The sequence below is a fragment of the Megachile rotundata genome, chromosome 4, assembly GCF_050947335.1.
Source record: "Megachile rotundata isolate GNS110a chromosome 4, iyMegRotu1, whole genome shotgun sequence".
Lineage (NCBI taxonomy): Eukaryota > Metazoa > Arthropoda > Insecta > Hymenoptera > Megachilidae > Megachile > Megachile rotundata.
The window spans coordinates 6,007,633-6,023,756 of NC_134986.1; the positions used below are offsets into that span (position 1 = coordinate 6,007,633).

The 16,124-nt window shown below is 31.1% G+C and overlaps 1 protein-coding gene across 4 annotated transcripts in view; it reads left to right on the top strand.

The window, feature by feature from the left end:
* nAChRalpha6 (nicotinic acetylcholine receptor alpha6) overlaps nt 1-16,124 on the top strand; it is a 389,695-nt gene that overhangs the window by 115,469 nt on the left and 258,102 nt on the right. For all 4 annotated transcript variants that reach the window (XM_076530284.1, XM_076530283.1, XM_076530281.1 and 1 more), the window contains exon 3: nt 1,255-1,394. In XM_076530284.1, coding sequence (XP_076386399.1) covers nt 1,255-1,394 — 140 coding nt within the window. The remainder of the gene's footprint in view (nt 1-1,254; nt 1,395-16,124) is intronic.

The window sequence follows — 16,124 nt, forward strand, 5'->3', positions numbered from 1 at the left end:
TGCAATGTTCTTAAGGACTTTGGAATAATATTCCAAGTATTTAATATTATTATACCTAATGCAAATTCAAAATTCTACTGTGTTATTATTGTATAAATGGAACTAGCTCTTTATGTAAATAAAGGAACATAAATATATATTTATAAATAACTATATAAATAAATATCAATAAATGACCAAATGAGTATATAAATATAAATGAACAAATAAATACATAAATTGATAAATAAGTAAATAAATATATAAATACATAGATACGTAAATATTTGAGTGAATAAGTAACCAAATAGATCAATTGAATAAATATAAAAATAAATTGATAAATAAATACATAAGTACCTTTGTAAATAAGTAATCAAATTGCTAAATACAATTAATAAATAAATACATAAATTACATAAATTAAATACATAAATTAAAATAAATGTATACATAATTTAAAACAATACATCAAATTAAATAAATACATTAATGAATTGCTATGTAAATGAACAAGAAAATAAATAAATAACAAAATAGATAAATTCTCAGTAAATAAATGAATAAATTGGCAAATAAAATGTAAAGATGGCCTATACTTCACACAGAACTTCTACCCTTCATGTTCTCTAAAAAGTCTTAACAAAATGCGTCGTTTCCATGCCTTCCCAAAGTTTTATGGAGAACGCATCCCCACTTTGCACTTACGGGAAAAAAACAAGCTTGTCGTTACTACGGGCCTGGAAAACATCAACCGAGTTTTCTTCAAACCTACTCCCGAAACACTCTAAAGGACTTCTTAATTTATGGTGACCCTAAACCAATTCCAGACATTGTCCGCTCGCTCTTACAGTAAATAAATACATAAACAAAAACATAAATAAGTAAAAGAATAAGCAAGCCAAGAAGATGAATAAATAAATAGCTCGGTAAATAATTTATTAAATAGTTAAATAAGTAAAATAAACGTTTAACACGTAATACACGAATTCGACTTAAAATAATTTGATAACACACCGAATGTCCTCATCGATCCTAAAATCGATAAAAAATTAGAGTAGCTATTAATTCAATAAAATTCCATGAAAAATTGCATATGCGACTATCAAAGCTTTGAATAATTATTTTTCCGTAGTACCGAACGAAGGCTGCGCACGTTGGTTTATTAGATTGAAATTTATGATGGCTATCCGTTAGAGGAGGATCCTTCTCGTAAAATATTCAATGTTGTGAGATATTTCTCCCGCGTTGAAGATTACTCGTTTTTTGTTACAGAGAGTCTGTGCGGACGTCACGAGAAACGTTTATTGAATGAGCTGCTGTCGACGTATAACACCCTGGAGCGGCCTGTTGCCAACGAGAGCGAACCTCTCGAAGTGCGATTTGGCATCACGTTGCAACAAATCATAGATGTGGTAAGTTGTTTCCCTTTGATCTTGTACCGCTGCCAAATGGAACGTTTTTCCTTTCAACCCTTAACTCTTTCAACCTTCTTTTTCTAGTTACTTAACTGGGGGTTGTGAAAAGAATTTTGCTTGGGAATGCGTAAATTTGAGAATGTGACAGTGCAGAAGTTTGACTGCTTGAGAATGTGAGATTTTTAGGAATCAGGGAAGGAAACTCAAGGATTTTGATTTAGGAGATTTTTGAACTTGGAAAGTTGAAAAGTTGAGATATTAACGATTTGAAAATTTTAAGTTGGAGGATTTTTGAACTGGAGAAATTGTCAAATTGAGGGAGTGGGATATTGAATTTTGATATAGGGAATTTTTGAATTTGGAGAGCTGAGAAATTAAGATCTTACAGATTTAAAAATTTTGTTGTAAGAAATTTTTGAACTTGAGAAAGTGGGATATCGAAGATTTGAGAATTTTGATATAGGGAATTTTTGAATTTGGAGAGCTAAGAAATTAAGATCTTACAGATTCAAAAATTTTGTTGTAGGAAATTTTTTAACTTGTAAAATTGTCGAATTGAGAAAGTGGGATATCGAAGATTTGTGAATTGGGATGTGGGGGATTTCTGAACTTGAAAACTTAACAAAGTGAGACATTGCAGGCTTAAAAATCCGAATTAAGGGGATTTTTTTACCTGACATATTGGATATTTGAAAATGTAAATCCAGAAAATTGTTGAACCTCGAAGATTGATAAATTAGGGTTTTTTAGATTTGAGAACTTGGACCACCAGAATTGTTTAATTTCACAAAATGGTGAATTGAGAAATTGAGATTTTGGGGTGTTGAAAATGTGGACCTAGGAAATTTTTCAACTTGTGAATTTGACAAACTGAGTGTTTTGAGATTTCAGAATGTGGATTTAGGGAACTTTTGAACTTCGGATATTTAAAGATTTGAAAATTTTTGAGAATTTGATAATTTGATAATTTGATAATTTGATAATTTGATAATTTGACAATTTGACATTTTGACAATTTGATAATTTGACAATTTGACAGTTTGACAATTTGACAATTTGACAATTTGACAATTTGACAACTTGACAACTTGACAATTTGACAATTTGGTAATTTGACAATTTGGTAATTTGACAATTTGACAATTTTACAATTTGACAACTTGACAATTTTACAATTTTACAATTTTACAATTTTACAATTTTACAATTTTACAATTTTACAATTTTACAATTTTACAATTTTACAATTTTACAATTTTACAATTTGACAATTTGACAACTTGACAATTTGACAACTTGATAATTTAATGATTTAACAATTTCCCATTTTGACAAATCTATAATTAAAAAATCTAAAGTTTTGAAAGTGTAAAGTATTACACTCATAAAACTCACAAAAATTGTATCACAGAATGTCACATTTAGTATAAATTATTTACCGATCAAACTTTTGCATCATTTTCTTCCTATCTGAAGAGGATACACTAAAGATACTTTAAAGAAAATTTATGTTATAAGCATTTTCACTTGCACTGCTAGGAAACAGTATAAAACGAACTGTTCATGTCCATGTAAAGATATAGTTTCCATGGGTATAGAAATTCGATATGAAAGATTTCTATCATAACCTTATGCTTTCTTTCTCTATGCAGTTATCTGACTCGTATATGAATAGTGGCTGTTACTTTTCGATCGAATTTCTTTTCTCCTGCATTCGTTGCTCGTTTATTCCCGGTTTTCTACTCTTCTGCCATTGGCCCTGGGATCAAATCGCAATCGAATATCCTAGACGATGGATAGCATAATGGCCTGATCGAAATTTTCCTTTTGTGAATGAAAACTAAAATGAATTTACTGGTAACGACTGTTAGATGTTATACCTTCCTTAATTTATCGATCTGAATTTTATGAATAAAATATCAAAAATTTTACAAAGAGATTTTGTTAACTTAAAGAGAATTTGTTAGCATAGAACACGGTTTTGGCTGACCATGTATTATTTGCTTCAGTGATGTGTTAGCCATTTTGTGCTACAAATATTGTCGAAGCATATATGAGTTTATGTTCTTCAAGCATTAAGCTTTAAATCAATGTACCATTAGTGTTATTTCGTATGATCAACAAGTTTTAACCATTTAATTATTTGTTAACCAACAATTTTGTTTGTTTTGTTTAATAACTCACCATTTTGCATTATTAACACGGTATTTGTACGATTATTTTTAGCACATCCCAAGCTTTGATTTAATACATCATTAATTGCTATTTCGTGATACTTTTATGTGTGAAATGGTTTAAATATTTTGACGTTCTGTTTGATTATTTGTTAAATAATTCTGTTGTTTATTTTATTGAATCACTCACCATTTTACATAATTAAAACTGTATTTGCACGATTATTTTTATCACACCTCAAGCTTTATATTAATATACAATAGTTGGGAATATTTTTATGTCACAAAATGATATAAATATTTTAACATTTTGTTTCATTCTCTTTTAAAGAATATTGCTATTTATTTTATTTAATAATCCACCATTTTGCATTATTAATATGATATTTATACAGTTATTTTAATCACACCTCAAGCTTCAAATTAATACACAATAATTGCTATTTTGAAATAGCAACTAAAAGTGTTCTTAATGATTCTGATTCTTAATTAAATAATCTTAATGTTTTGTTCATCAACACTATTGTTTATTTTAACTAGTAACTAAACTAGTAAATAAACATTTTGTATTAACCCCTTGCACTATTTTGTCAAGTCTCGTGACGCACAGGTGCTTCATAAACAATTTTACACGAATAAATACGCTTCAATTTGAAGTTCAAGTCCAATTATAATTTGCATAATATCCAATTTAAGAATTGATGTCAGGATTTTAATTTTTGTTATAACATGCTCGTGTTTATGTGGTGGAACCGCGTTAATGAATAACAATTTGTTAAACAAAACTTACCGTTAACTACTCACGCAACTGCTGATACGGCTCACTTAAACAAAAGCATTAACTCTTAACGCTCTAATTTTTAATTGTGAAAATCGAAAACTTATTCTCATCATTCCTTCCAAGTTTTTAAGTATCAGATTTTAAATGCTACAATGACGTGTAAATAAAAATGTTAAAGTCAAACAATCTGTATTCATCTCAGAAGTAATATAATTTTGATTACAATATTTATATTAATTATAATTAAATAATGCAACGCCGCACATCTGCGGTGCTTGAGAGGCACATTTGGTGCGTTGAAGGTTAATATCTAATCGATATGTAATCATATAGTGTCCAAAACCAAAATGTTTACAACATTATAGCTGTGATTAGTTAGTTCTGACTGATACACCTGACAAGCAAATAATAGAGACGGTATTTCTACAGTTTCATCAGACCAAATGAGTACAAAACAGCTATTCCAGCACACATCAAGAAATCGTATCTCCCCGCGATGTCAATACGGTGATTCATTAATCAGCAGGCTAATAAAAACACGTCACAAAGTATCATTTTTAGCAGGAAATGTTAATTACGGCAGGTAGTGTACAGAGTAAAAGGATATTTCTAAGGATGGCGACTCCCCGGTAAAAGGAAGGGCACATAAAGTAAATGGTCGAAGCAAGGGGTAGCCAAGATGGAGAACGTAATGCAATCTGCCTCGTTCACCGTCCTCCACCCTCTATTCATTCCACCCCTTAGCCGCGTCCCTTTAACCGTGCTGTCATTTAGATAAGACCGATATTTTCACGTGCAAAAACTCACGCAGCTAATCTTGGACCCCCTTATCTTAGTAGTTCACGCAAAGATTGCAAAAGTGTGCTCGCTTTTGTGAACTGCATTCAGCCGTTGAAATTGCGCCCCGCTACGATGGCGCTAGCAATTTTCCGTGAAAGTAATCTGTGGAAATATTACGTGACTAGTGACGGAGAATATTTAATCCCGTGTCCTCGTTCAGCTCTTGTACCGAATAAAGCGGGAGCAATTTGGACGGTTTGTATGGTTAATGAAGAAAATGCTAAATTAGCTACGCTGGAGATAGCACTTGATGGCGCGTCCGGCGACGCATTGTTAGGCTATTACGTATCTAATAGTCAAATAAGTTTAGCGTGAACTTGGGTTTGTATGCAGTGGTCGCGGGATAATTGCTGGATCATACGAAACATTTAAATACGAAAAATTTAAAAGATGAAAATGTTCTCTTATTTAAGTTTTATTTATATGTTCGTTATATACGAAAGTATCCTTAAAAATATCCTTTTGTACATTTTTCTCGTTTGGAATTTTTAGATTTTCAATTTTGAATCTTACAACTAGAATTAATTTAATTTAAACTTGAATTCAATAAGTTTTTCATAAAACTTTGAAGCGGTGAAATGATCGATTTGGTAGTTTTAGCGTAGAATATTTTTATAGCGGTTCCTTGATGTTCCTTTCGATTATGGTTGATTTGATTACGATTTTCTTAATGGATCTCCCGAAACTATTTTGGACTACAAGTTCGCACTTTGCGATCGAGTTGCTGGAGTAAGGAAGTGACTAAACGTTCTCGGAAGTTCGTTCATTTACTTTGGACACGATTTGCGAGTGAATCGTTTGGGAATTCATTGATGCCACAGTTAAATGTTCTGGAATGAGAAGTTTCATTTTCGGGGTTCAGGGAACTTGCAAAGTCCAGAATATATGATTATTAAAATCCGTATTACCTTCTACAAATGAATAAAATTGAAATCCTTCTGAAAGTTATAGAGTTGCTCTGATGCTTTCTATGGACCACCATTCTAAAAGTACTATTACGTTAATTGATATTATATCGACCGTACTGTTCAATAAATTTCTAGCACCCTTAAAGATGATTTATTTTGGGAGTAAAAATAGTGTGCTTAGTATAAGATGAGTATTACTGTATAATTTATAATACTGACATACTATAGATTCCTAAAGTTGTGAATGATTAGAAATATTGAATTAAAGCTTAAACTTTTATTTTCTATTATTAAAGTTGTTAAAACTAATTTCTGAGCTATTTCTGTTCAATTTGCTGCAAATACTTCAATACAAGAACTGAAGAATCGACAGTTTGTAATAAGAAAAGTTTGAAGCACAGAGTTGTGAAATAAAGAAACGATATTTTATATAAAGGACATATGGTCGCCACAATTTCGCAATATTTCAAAACTAATGTGTTTTCAGATTTCGAGATAATATTTTGAATGTGTGCAAAATAATAATTAAAGTAGAAAGTCGATTGCGTTATTGCGTTTGATATTGTCGATTTTGGAATGGCGAAAATCTAACGAGAATTCATGACATAAAAGTATCGTGAAATAACACTTATTCCGCACCGATTTAAAGCTTATAGTTTGTAGAAAATAAATTTCTAGGCGCTTAGTGATATTTCGGATATGAAAAGAATAATGATTAAAATAATAGGACGACGACGTTGTTGTATTTGAAATTGACGATTTCTGCATTTCGAAAGTCTAACAAAAATTCATGACATAAAAGTATCGTGAAATTACACTTTTTCTACATGGATTTAAAGCTTATAGTTTGTAGAAAATAAACCCCTAGGCGCTTTGTGGTATTTGGGATATGAAAAGAATAATGATTAAAATAATAGGACGACGACGTTGCTGTATTTGAAATTGACGATTTCTGCATTTCGAAAGTCTGACAAAAATTCATGACATAAAAGTATCGTGAAATGACACTTATTCTACATTGTTTTAAAGCTTATAGCTTGTAGAAAATAAAACTCGATCTGCTTCGTGGTATTTTGAGTTTCTGAAGAATAATAATTAAAACAATGAAACGATAACGTCGTTACATTTGAAATTAACGACTTCGATATGTCAAAAGTCAGAAGAAAATTCATGACATAAAGGTATCATCAAATTACAGTTATGGTACATCAAATTAAAGTCCATAGTTCGTAGAATATGCTGGCATACATACTTCATTAATATTTTAAGAAACTTGTAATGATTTTTTAAGATAAAGTCGAAATAAGCGATAAAAAAGAGAAATATTATATGGCACAGTATAAAATAGTACATAAAACAAATATATTACATGCTTTGTAATGTCGATGTAAAAAGAGAATAAGTGAATGCAAGTTATAGCATCATTTCTTAAAGCAGTTACTGCCTTATCAGTAAGATAGTGAAAAAAAGGAAAACAAAAGCATCAGTGTAATGGTTTGTGATAATAGTCACTGATACTGGAATATCGATTTTTATTTACTGTTAAGTAGAACGTCATTTCTTAAAGATGAAAAGAAAATCAGTCTTCTAATTTCCTTAATTCTTTTAAGTTTTCGTTGATGCATAGAATTTCTAGTTTCCCACAGAAATATTGATCGATAAATATTTTGAGGTTAATTTCGTCCTTGGACCTTAAATCCTGCATTCATTATATACTCTTAAATAAAAGATATATACCGCCATAATTAAACAATATTTGAAAGGATGCAAGTTCGTTAATTTTGTGGTAGTTATTTACAAAAAATGAAAACCAAATCAATTTTATGACTTTCCAGTTTCCTTAAATACATTTTATCCGGTATCATATGAATCGTCATCGACAAATATCGTTTTGAGGTTAACTTTGTCGTTCGACGTTCAATTTTATATTTGTTATATCTTAAAGGATGTGTAATCATCATAGTTATACGGTATTTGAAAGGAAGCCTGTTAACAGAGTTTAATGTGGAATATCACATCCCAGCAAAGGAAAGAAAATTAGTCTTATGATTTTCTAGTCTTCTTGTATTCGTTTCTATCGATACACCGCATAAACCGCGATCGATGAACGTCATTTTGAGGTTAACCTCGCCATTCCATCTCAAATCTTGCATTTATTATACCTTCTTAAATAAGAGATGAATGGTCGCCATAATTACACAGTATTTTAAAATAAGTATGTTTACAAATTCTGAGATAGAATAACATTCCCAAGAATAACAATAAAACCATCTTATAACTTTCTAATTTTGTTACGTTCGTTTTTATCGGCGTACCATATAAATCGTGATCGATGAACGTTGTTTTGAGATTAACGTAATTCTACCTTGAACCTTGTATTTATTATATCTTCTTAGACAAGGAACGTATCGTCATCGTAATCATATAGTATTTTAAATTAAAACTTGCAGAAGTCAGAATATCGTATCAAAGAAACGACAATAAAATCGACCTTATGATTTGCTAGTTTTCTCAAGTTCGTTTCTATCAGTACACCATATAACTCGCGATCAATAAACGTCATTTCGAGATTAGCTTTGTCATTCGACCTCAAATCTTGTATTTATTATACCTTTTTAAATAAGAGATTAATGATTGCAATATTTATACAGTAGTTTAAAACAAGCTTGTTTACAGATTTTGAGGAAGAATAACATTCTCGAAGAATTACTATAAAACCAGCTTATGACTTTCTAATTTTCTTACGTTCGTTTTTATCGGTGCACCATATAAATCGTGATCGATGAACATCGTTTTGAGGTTGACGTGAAACGACCTTGAACCTTGTATTTATTATATGTTCGTCATAATGGAAATTGCAGAGATGCATTTCTCTCTTTTCGTTGTGGACCCTTGTCAGCCTCTCGTAATCTATCGAGACCCGGCGCCGATTTTTTTCGTTTCCCTTCAAAGGCACTCGTCCACGGTCGGCGCAAAGTGACGGGATGCTTTTTCATCAGCCTCGCAATTATAAAATGGTAAAGCAAGCTCATCGTATTACCGGAGCTTTCGTCATTTCGTGTTGGAACGGAATAAAGGGACTGATCAGCGAAATTTCTCCTCTCCTCCTCTCTCGAACGCGACCTTATTCTTCCCCTTTCTTACCCTGTGACCCCTTTTCGTTCCTTTTTTTTCTCTTTTCGAGATTTTTTTGATTAATTCCTGCGGTGCCTCGCGAAACATGATTTTAATTCGGAAACTTCGACGTCTGAACGCGGCGCATTAATGAGGCTGTACTCGGGAAAATTGTAATTTAGCTCGCAATGAAATTTCTTTTGACCCTGTTCGTTCCGCCGTGTCGCGTGAAACCGAGTAAATTAAATTTGCCACGCAAATCTTTTTTCTTTTTTGCTTCTTTTCTTAGTAAAGGGATGTTTTCGCTCTTTTGTGACAGAAGTTGCCGTGGAGTTTATCGTTGGCCGTCTCATGTATGCAATTTATCCGACATACATTAATCTTTCTTGATAACATATGAATCGTGGTAGCAGATTAATTTTTATATTTTTGTATTATGAATTTCATAGTCTTGCACTATTTGTTAGAATTTTGAATATATATCATGTTGGTTTAGAAAGAAAGTAGCCGTATAGGTTAGTTTTCGTTTGCTCAGTTCTCTGCAACTTGTTGCATAGACATGTAGACGTTATTTTATTTACTGATTTTATTTTATGGGAGAAAACACGAAAATACTCTCGCCTCGTAAATTCAGAGTTTGCGGACTAAATATTTGAAATTCATAACTCGAGCCACGCAAATTCTGAAATCTTGAACTTTATAGTTCAGGTAATCAAATTTTTGATGCGTGAAGTTCAAATGTTCAAAGTGGAAATCGCTAAAATTTTACATTGTAAAGTGCAAGACCTCAAGCTTTAAATTATTGAATTTCAAATACGTGAAGTTCAGAGGTTAGAAGCTCAAATTTTTCAGTTTCACAATTTCTGAAGTTGGAAGCCTCAAATTTAAAATTCTTGAAATTCAAGGGTTCAAAGCTCAGGTCATCCAATTTCATACTTCTGAAGTTCAAAATCTTGAAATAAACATTTTTTTAATTAAAATGTATTTATAAATTCAAAACTCAACATATAAATTTTTGAAGTTCGAAGATTCAATATTTGAATCTTCAATATTTCAATATTTCAATTTTACTCTTCTGAAGTTCGAAGTCTCGGAATTCAAATTTTTTAATTAGTACTAGAAGTTTTAAGCTTCAAGGTTCAAATTTTCAGATTTCAAGTTGAAATGTTAAACCCTCGAAGTTTGTAACCTCAAAGCTAAAACTTTCTTTGAATCCTTTTAAATTCAAAGCCTCAAAACTCAAATATTTTAATTTCATAAATTTTCTATAAATTCTTCCTATTCTTGAAATTTAAATCTATTTTCAAACTCTTTATGTTCAATTTTCAATGCTTTTAATTTTGTTGACTGTCCACGACTGTTTTCAAGCATAAATTTTTCAAGGTCATAAAAGTAAATGCTTTAATATTTCTATCTACTAGTATTTTATTTATTAAAAATTTGTAACGATAAATAAATTTTGAAAGAATTTATAATGTACGAAAACAAAGTTAATTAATGTTCACATAGGTGAATTTTGATTGACGGATTTAAAAGCAAACTAAACATTCGTACATATGTAAATATTTTTGAAGATGTTAAAGCAGGAAAATTTGACGCTTTGAAACTTTCGTCATAGATTCCTAACTTATCGATTGTTTTACAGTAATGGATGCCAGAAATTAACTCAATATAAACACTTTTGCATAATCAAACTACAGTGTTTGCTCGATAAATTGTTGGTTCTGAACCTCTGGAAGCAGACTGTTATTTATCGAGCAGCAAGTCACACACGTGCGTCTCCGATGTTTTGACTGATCTAAATGGAAACTTACAACTAGGTTCTTATAAACTACAAAGTGAACACCTGAATGTAGAAATAACACTTACGTGAAATTTAACTTATAAAATTGTAAAAATTATTTGTCTTAGCAGTTGTGTTAGGTTAGATCAGACTAAACTAAATTTGGTTAATAATAAATCTTCAAATTCGTAAGAAAAAATATGTCTTGATTTTTCAAGTGTCTAAAAATTTGTACAAAATGGGGGAGTAAAAATGAAATAAGTTCCAAAATAATGAAATATCAATTTTCATTGTTATGAGAGATTAGCTTAGGCTAGGATGATGCTCGAACTCATCGAGAAAAGGTATAGCTTAATTTTCTTAATGTCTAAGAGATGACACGATATGGGAATAAAAATGAAATAAGTTACATCATAAAATATAAATTTGATTCTTTATAAAAGATTAGCATAAGCCAATTTAATAATGAATCTTCAAACTTAAGATTCAAACAAACATTTCATTTCAAACAAGTATATTTTCATTTTATAAATGTCTAAAGTATAAAATATATAAATATGCAGAACAATGATATCTGCATATGTGACGTTTCATTAATAAATGTGAAAAGAAACTAAACTTGTGCCTAGTCTTGAAAAGATTGAACGACCTCGAAAGCTTTAAAAATCAACAATACATCAATCTGTCCCCTCGCACGTGCGATATATCGATCGTCTGAAGGGCCCTCAGGAACTAGGTGTTATCGATTCAATTTTGCCATCGAAGTAGCCGCCAACTACCAAGGGTCGAAAAAACGACGAGAACGAGAACTCGAAGAAAGCCACCGAAGTTTATCATCATTTATCTTCGACGCGAAAATAAAGCAACAGCATCGAAAGCCGGCCACGTTTAATTAATATCGTTCGCTCGTTACGTTGTTTTCATCGTTGTCCGGTACACAATGCTAACATACCCATTATTTGACGTTTCCCGCCATCCTTCTTACGCGTTGCTTCAATCTGACATTTCCGCGGCGCGTAAAAACAACATGTTCCAGTGCCGTTTCTTGCATTAAAGAGAGAGATATTTCTAAGTGGAGCAAAACACGTGTCATTACTCAGTCCGCTTTTCTCTCTTCTAGCATCCTTTCCTTTAAGTCGCATTATTCAGGTTGGATTTCTGGTTTTGCCCCCACACTTTTTGAACGATCGTCGTTCCGCCACTCGTGAATCTTTTCTTTTTTTCTTTCCTTTTCCTTTCATCCGCGTCCGTCTACCAGACGCATCTCGTGTTTTCGCTTCCTCGAGTCGAACGACTTTTTCCGTCGTTGATTACTTCCGCTCGTGACACCGCCGCTGTATTTTCCACGATACCTCACTGCTAGAACGATCTGTTACTCAGGTTTTTTAAATTATCATACTTCTTTGTTCCGGCGAGCGGTGTCAACTCGGTGTATCTCGGGTGAGCGATTCTCAAACGCGGGAAGTTGGACGGCGGTTTGTAAGATGAAAGTATCGCGAAATGACACTTATGGTACGTGAATTGGAAGACAAAAGTTCTTAGAAAGTGGAGGTATACTTGTTTCATTCATAATTTGTATGCCAAGGCAATTATGATAGAAAGAAGGTTATATTGTTGCGTCCGAAAGTGACGATTTTGAAATGACAAAAGTCAGAAGAAAAATCATGACTTAAAATTATCTCAAAATGACTCTTATGATACATCAATGTAAAGCTTATAACTCGTAGAAAGTAGATCTCAAGGCGCTTCGTGATATCTTGAACATGAACAAAATAACAATAGAAACAATAAGACAACTATGTTATCGCGTTTCAAATCAATGATTTGGAAATAACAAAAGTCAGACGAAAAATCATGACTTAAAATTATCTCAAAATGACTCTTATGATACATCAATTTAAAGCTTATAACTTGTAGAAAGTAGATCTCAAGGCGTTTCGTGATATCTTGAACATGAACAAAATAACAATAGAAACAATAAGACAACTATGTTATCGCGTTTCAAATTAATGATTTGGAAATGACAAAAGTCAAAAGAAAAATCATGACTTAAAATTATCTCAAAATGACACTTATGATACATCAATGTAAAGCTTATAACTCGTAGAAAGTAGATCTCAAGGCGCTTCGTGATATCTTGAACATGAACAAAATTATGATAAAAATAATAAGACAACTATGTTATCGCGTTTCAAATCAATGATTTGGAAATAACAAAAGTCAGACGAAAAATCATGACTTAAAATTATCTCAAAATGACTCTTATGATACATCAATTTAAAGCTTATAACTTGTAGAAAGTAGATCTCAAGGCGTTTCGTGATATCTTGAACATGAACAAAATAACAATAGAAACAATAAGACAACTATGTTATCGCGTTTCAAATTAATGATTTGGAAATGACAAAAGTCAAAAGAAAAATCATGACTTAAAATTATCTCAAAATGACACTTATGATACATCAATGTAAAGCTTATAACTCGTAGAAAGTAGATCTCAAGGCGCTTCGTGATATCTTGAACATGAACAAAATTATGATAAAAATAATAAGACAACTATGTTATCGCGTTTCAAATCAATGATTTGGAAATAACAAAAGTCAGACGAAAAATCATGACTTAAAATTATCTCAAAATGACTCTTATGATACATCAATTTAAAGCTTATAACTTGTAGAAAGTAGATCTCAAGGCGCTTCGTGATATCTTGAACATGAACAAAATTATGATAAAAATAATAAGACGATGATGTAATCGTAATTGAAATTGACGATTTGGAAATAACAAAAGTCAAAAGAAAAATCATGACATAAAAGTATCGCGAAATAACACTTATGCTATATAAATTTAAAGCTTATAACCCGTAGAAAGTGGAGCTGAAGGCGCTTCGTGATATCTTGAACACGAAAGAAATAACAAATAAAAATAATAAGACGATGTTATCGCATTTGACGATTTCGACATGTCATAAGTCTGATAGGAATTCATGACATAAAAGTATCGAGAAATGACACTTATGCAATACCAATTCAAAGCTTATAACTCGTAGAAAATAGAGTTGAAGGCGCTTCGTGGTATCTTGAACGTGAACAACATAACGATGAAAGCAATAACACGCTGACGTTGTCGCATTTAAAATTGACTATTTCAGCATGCGAAAAGTCAGGCGAGAATTCATGACATAAAAGTATCACGAAATATTATTGCATTGTGTTAACTTGCAGCTTATAATTCGTGGAAAATAAAGCTTTGGGCGCTTTAGATTATATGGGACGTGAGATAAATAATGACTGAAATAATAGAAGGATAACTTTGCATTTAAAATTGACGATTTCGACATATGAAAAATTAGAGGAAAATTCATGACATAAAAGTATTTCAAAATTACACTTATGCTGTACTAATTTAAAGCTTGTCATTAGTAGAAAATAAAGTTTTAGTTGCTTCATGATATTTTAGATGTGAAAAAAATAATAATTAATTATTGTATTCGAAATTAACGATTTCGATATGTCAAAAGTCTGAAGAAAATTCATGACTTAAAAGTATTATAAAATGGCATTTTTACTAAATCGAATTAAAGCTTGCAATTCGTAGAAAATGAAGCTGCATTTGTGGTATTTTTTATACGAAGCAACCATTAAAATAATAAAACATCAACGATTACGTTTAAAATCGACGATTTCGTTATGTCAAAAGTCTGCCGAACATTCATGACATAAAAGTATCGCGAAATGGCACTTGCGTTACTCTAGTTTAAAAGCCACAATTCGTAGAAAATGATGGTACACGTGTTATTTAGCTTTGTCATTTGGAAAGAGTAATAATAAAGAATAGAAAGATACGTCGCGCGACATTAAATGCTCAATTTCGGAAAGTGAAACGTCGAAGGTAGATTCGTGACATAAAAGTATCATAAAATTGCACTTGTGGTACATCAAATTAAAGTCCATAGTTTATGAAAAATGGTGGTACTCATGTTTCATTGGTATCTCAAGAGATTTCTAAAGGTTTTGAAAATTAAAGTCGAAATGAGCAATATAAGAGAAATACAATGTAACATAACATAAAATTTATGTATCACATACTTTGCACAGTCGATGTAAATTGAAAGTAAACGAATGCAGCAAGTTGTCACACCATTTTTTAAATTACTGTCTTATCGCAAGACACTAAAGAAGGAAAACAAAAGCATCAGGGTAATGGTTTGTGATAATAGTCACTGATACTGGAATATCGATTTTTATTTGCAGTTAAGTAGCTTTGAATATTTAAAAGTACTTCATACATGTTAAGCAGTTTAAATTTACGTATATTTATGGAAGTGCACTTCGGTTTGATGAATGTTACATGTCTGATCCATTTATCATTCCACTTGTTGATGAAAGGGACACAAGAGCTTCTGAATTTATTCGAATCATGTGTTTACCTAAACTTCATTACTGTTTATTAATATTTAATATTTTTGAAAACATTGTTCAGTATTTGTGGATAATTATAAAATACATCAAATTTCTAAAATGCTTCATTTTGAAAATATCTAATTATTACTATCAGTGCACTCAAAATATTAGTTGTGGTAATAGTGAAAATTCTGAGAGTAATTCTTATAAAGTAACTAGATTTATATAATAAATATTTCATAATAATGTTGGTATTATATTTTTTACATATTGTTAATTTTGTGCAACTGAATGGAAAACGTATAGCACTTATTAAAAACAAATGTTAACATATTTTTATCTAAATTTATCAAACTTCTACCAAGTTAAAAAAGAAATATGAAAAGAATTAGTACAAGCTACAATCTTCATTTTTAAACGCGGAACACAGTGAAACAATAAATTCTGAGTGAAATAACAAAGCAAGAAAGTTCTAATGCTTTAAAAGGTTTGCTTTTCAAAACAACTCTTAACGGTAAAATAAACTCTGCAATATTTAAAGAAACATTCTTAGACGTAAAAACGAAACCCATTTTCTGCTTCAGAGATAATGTAAATTGTAATAGAAATAGAAATATTCTAATAACTTAATAAGGATGTTTATGCCAAACATCAATAACATCATTTATTTCGCCGTGATTGATTCGATAATTTCATCGCTTATCGATTTTCAATAATCTGGCTC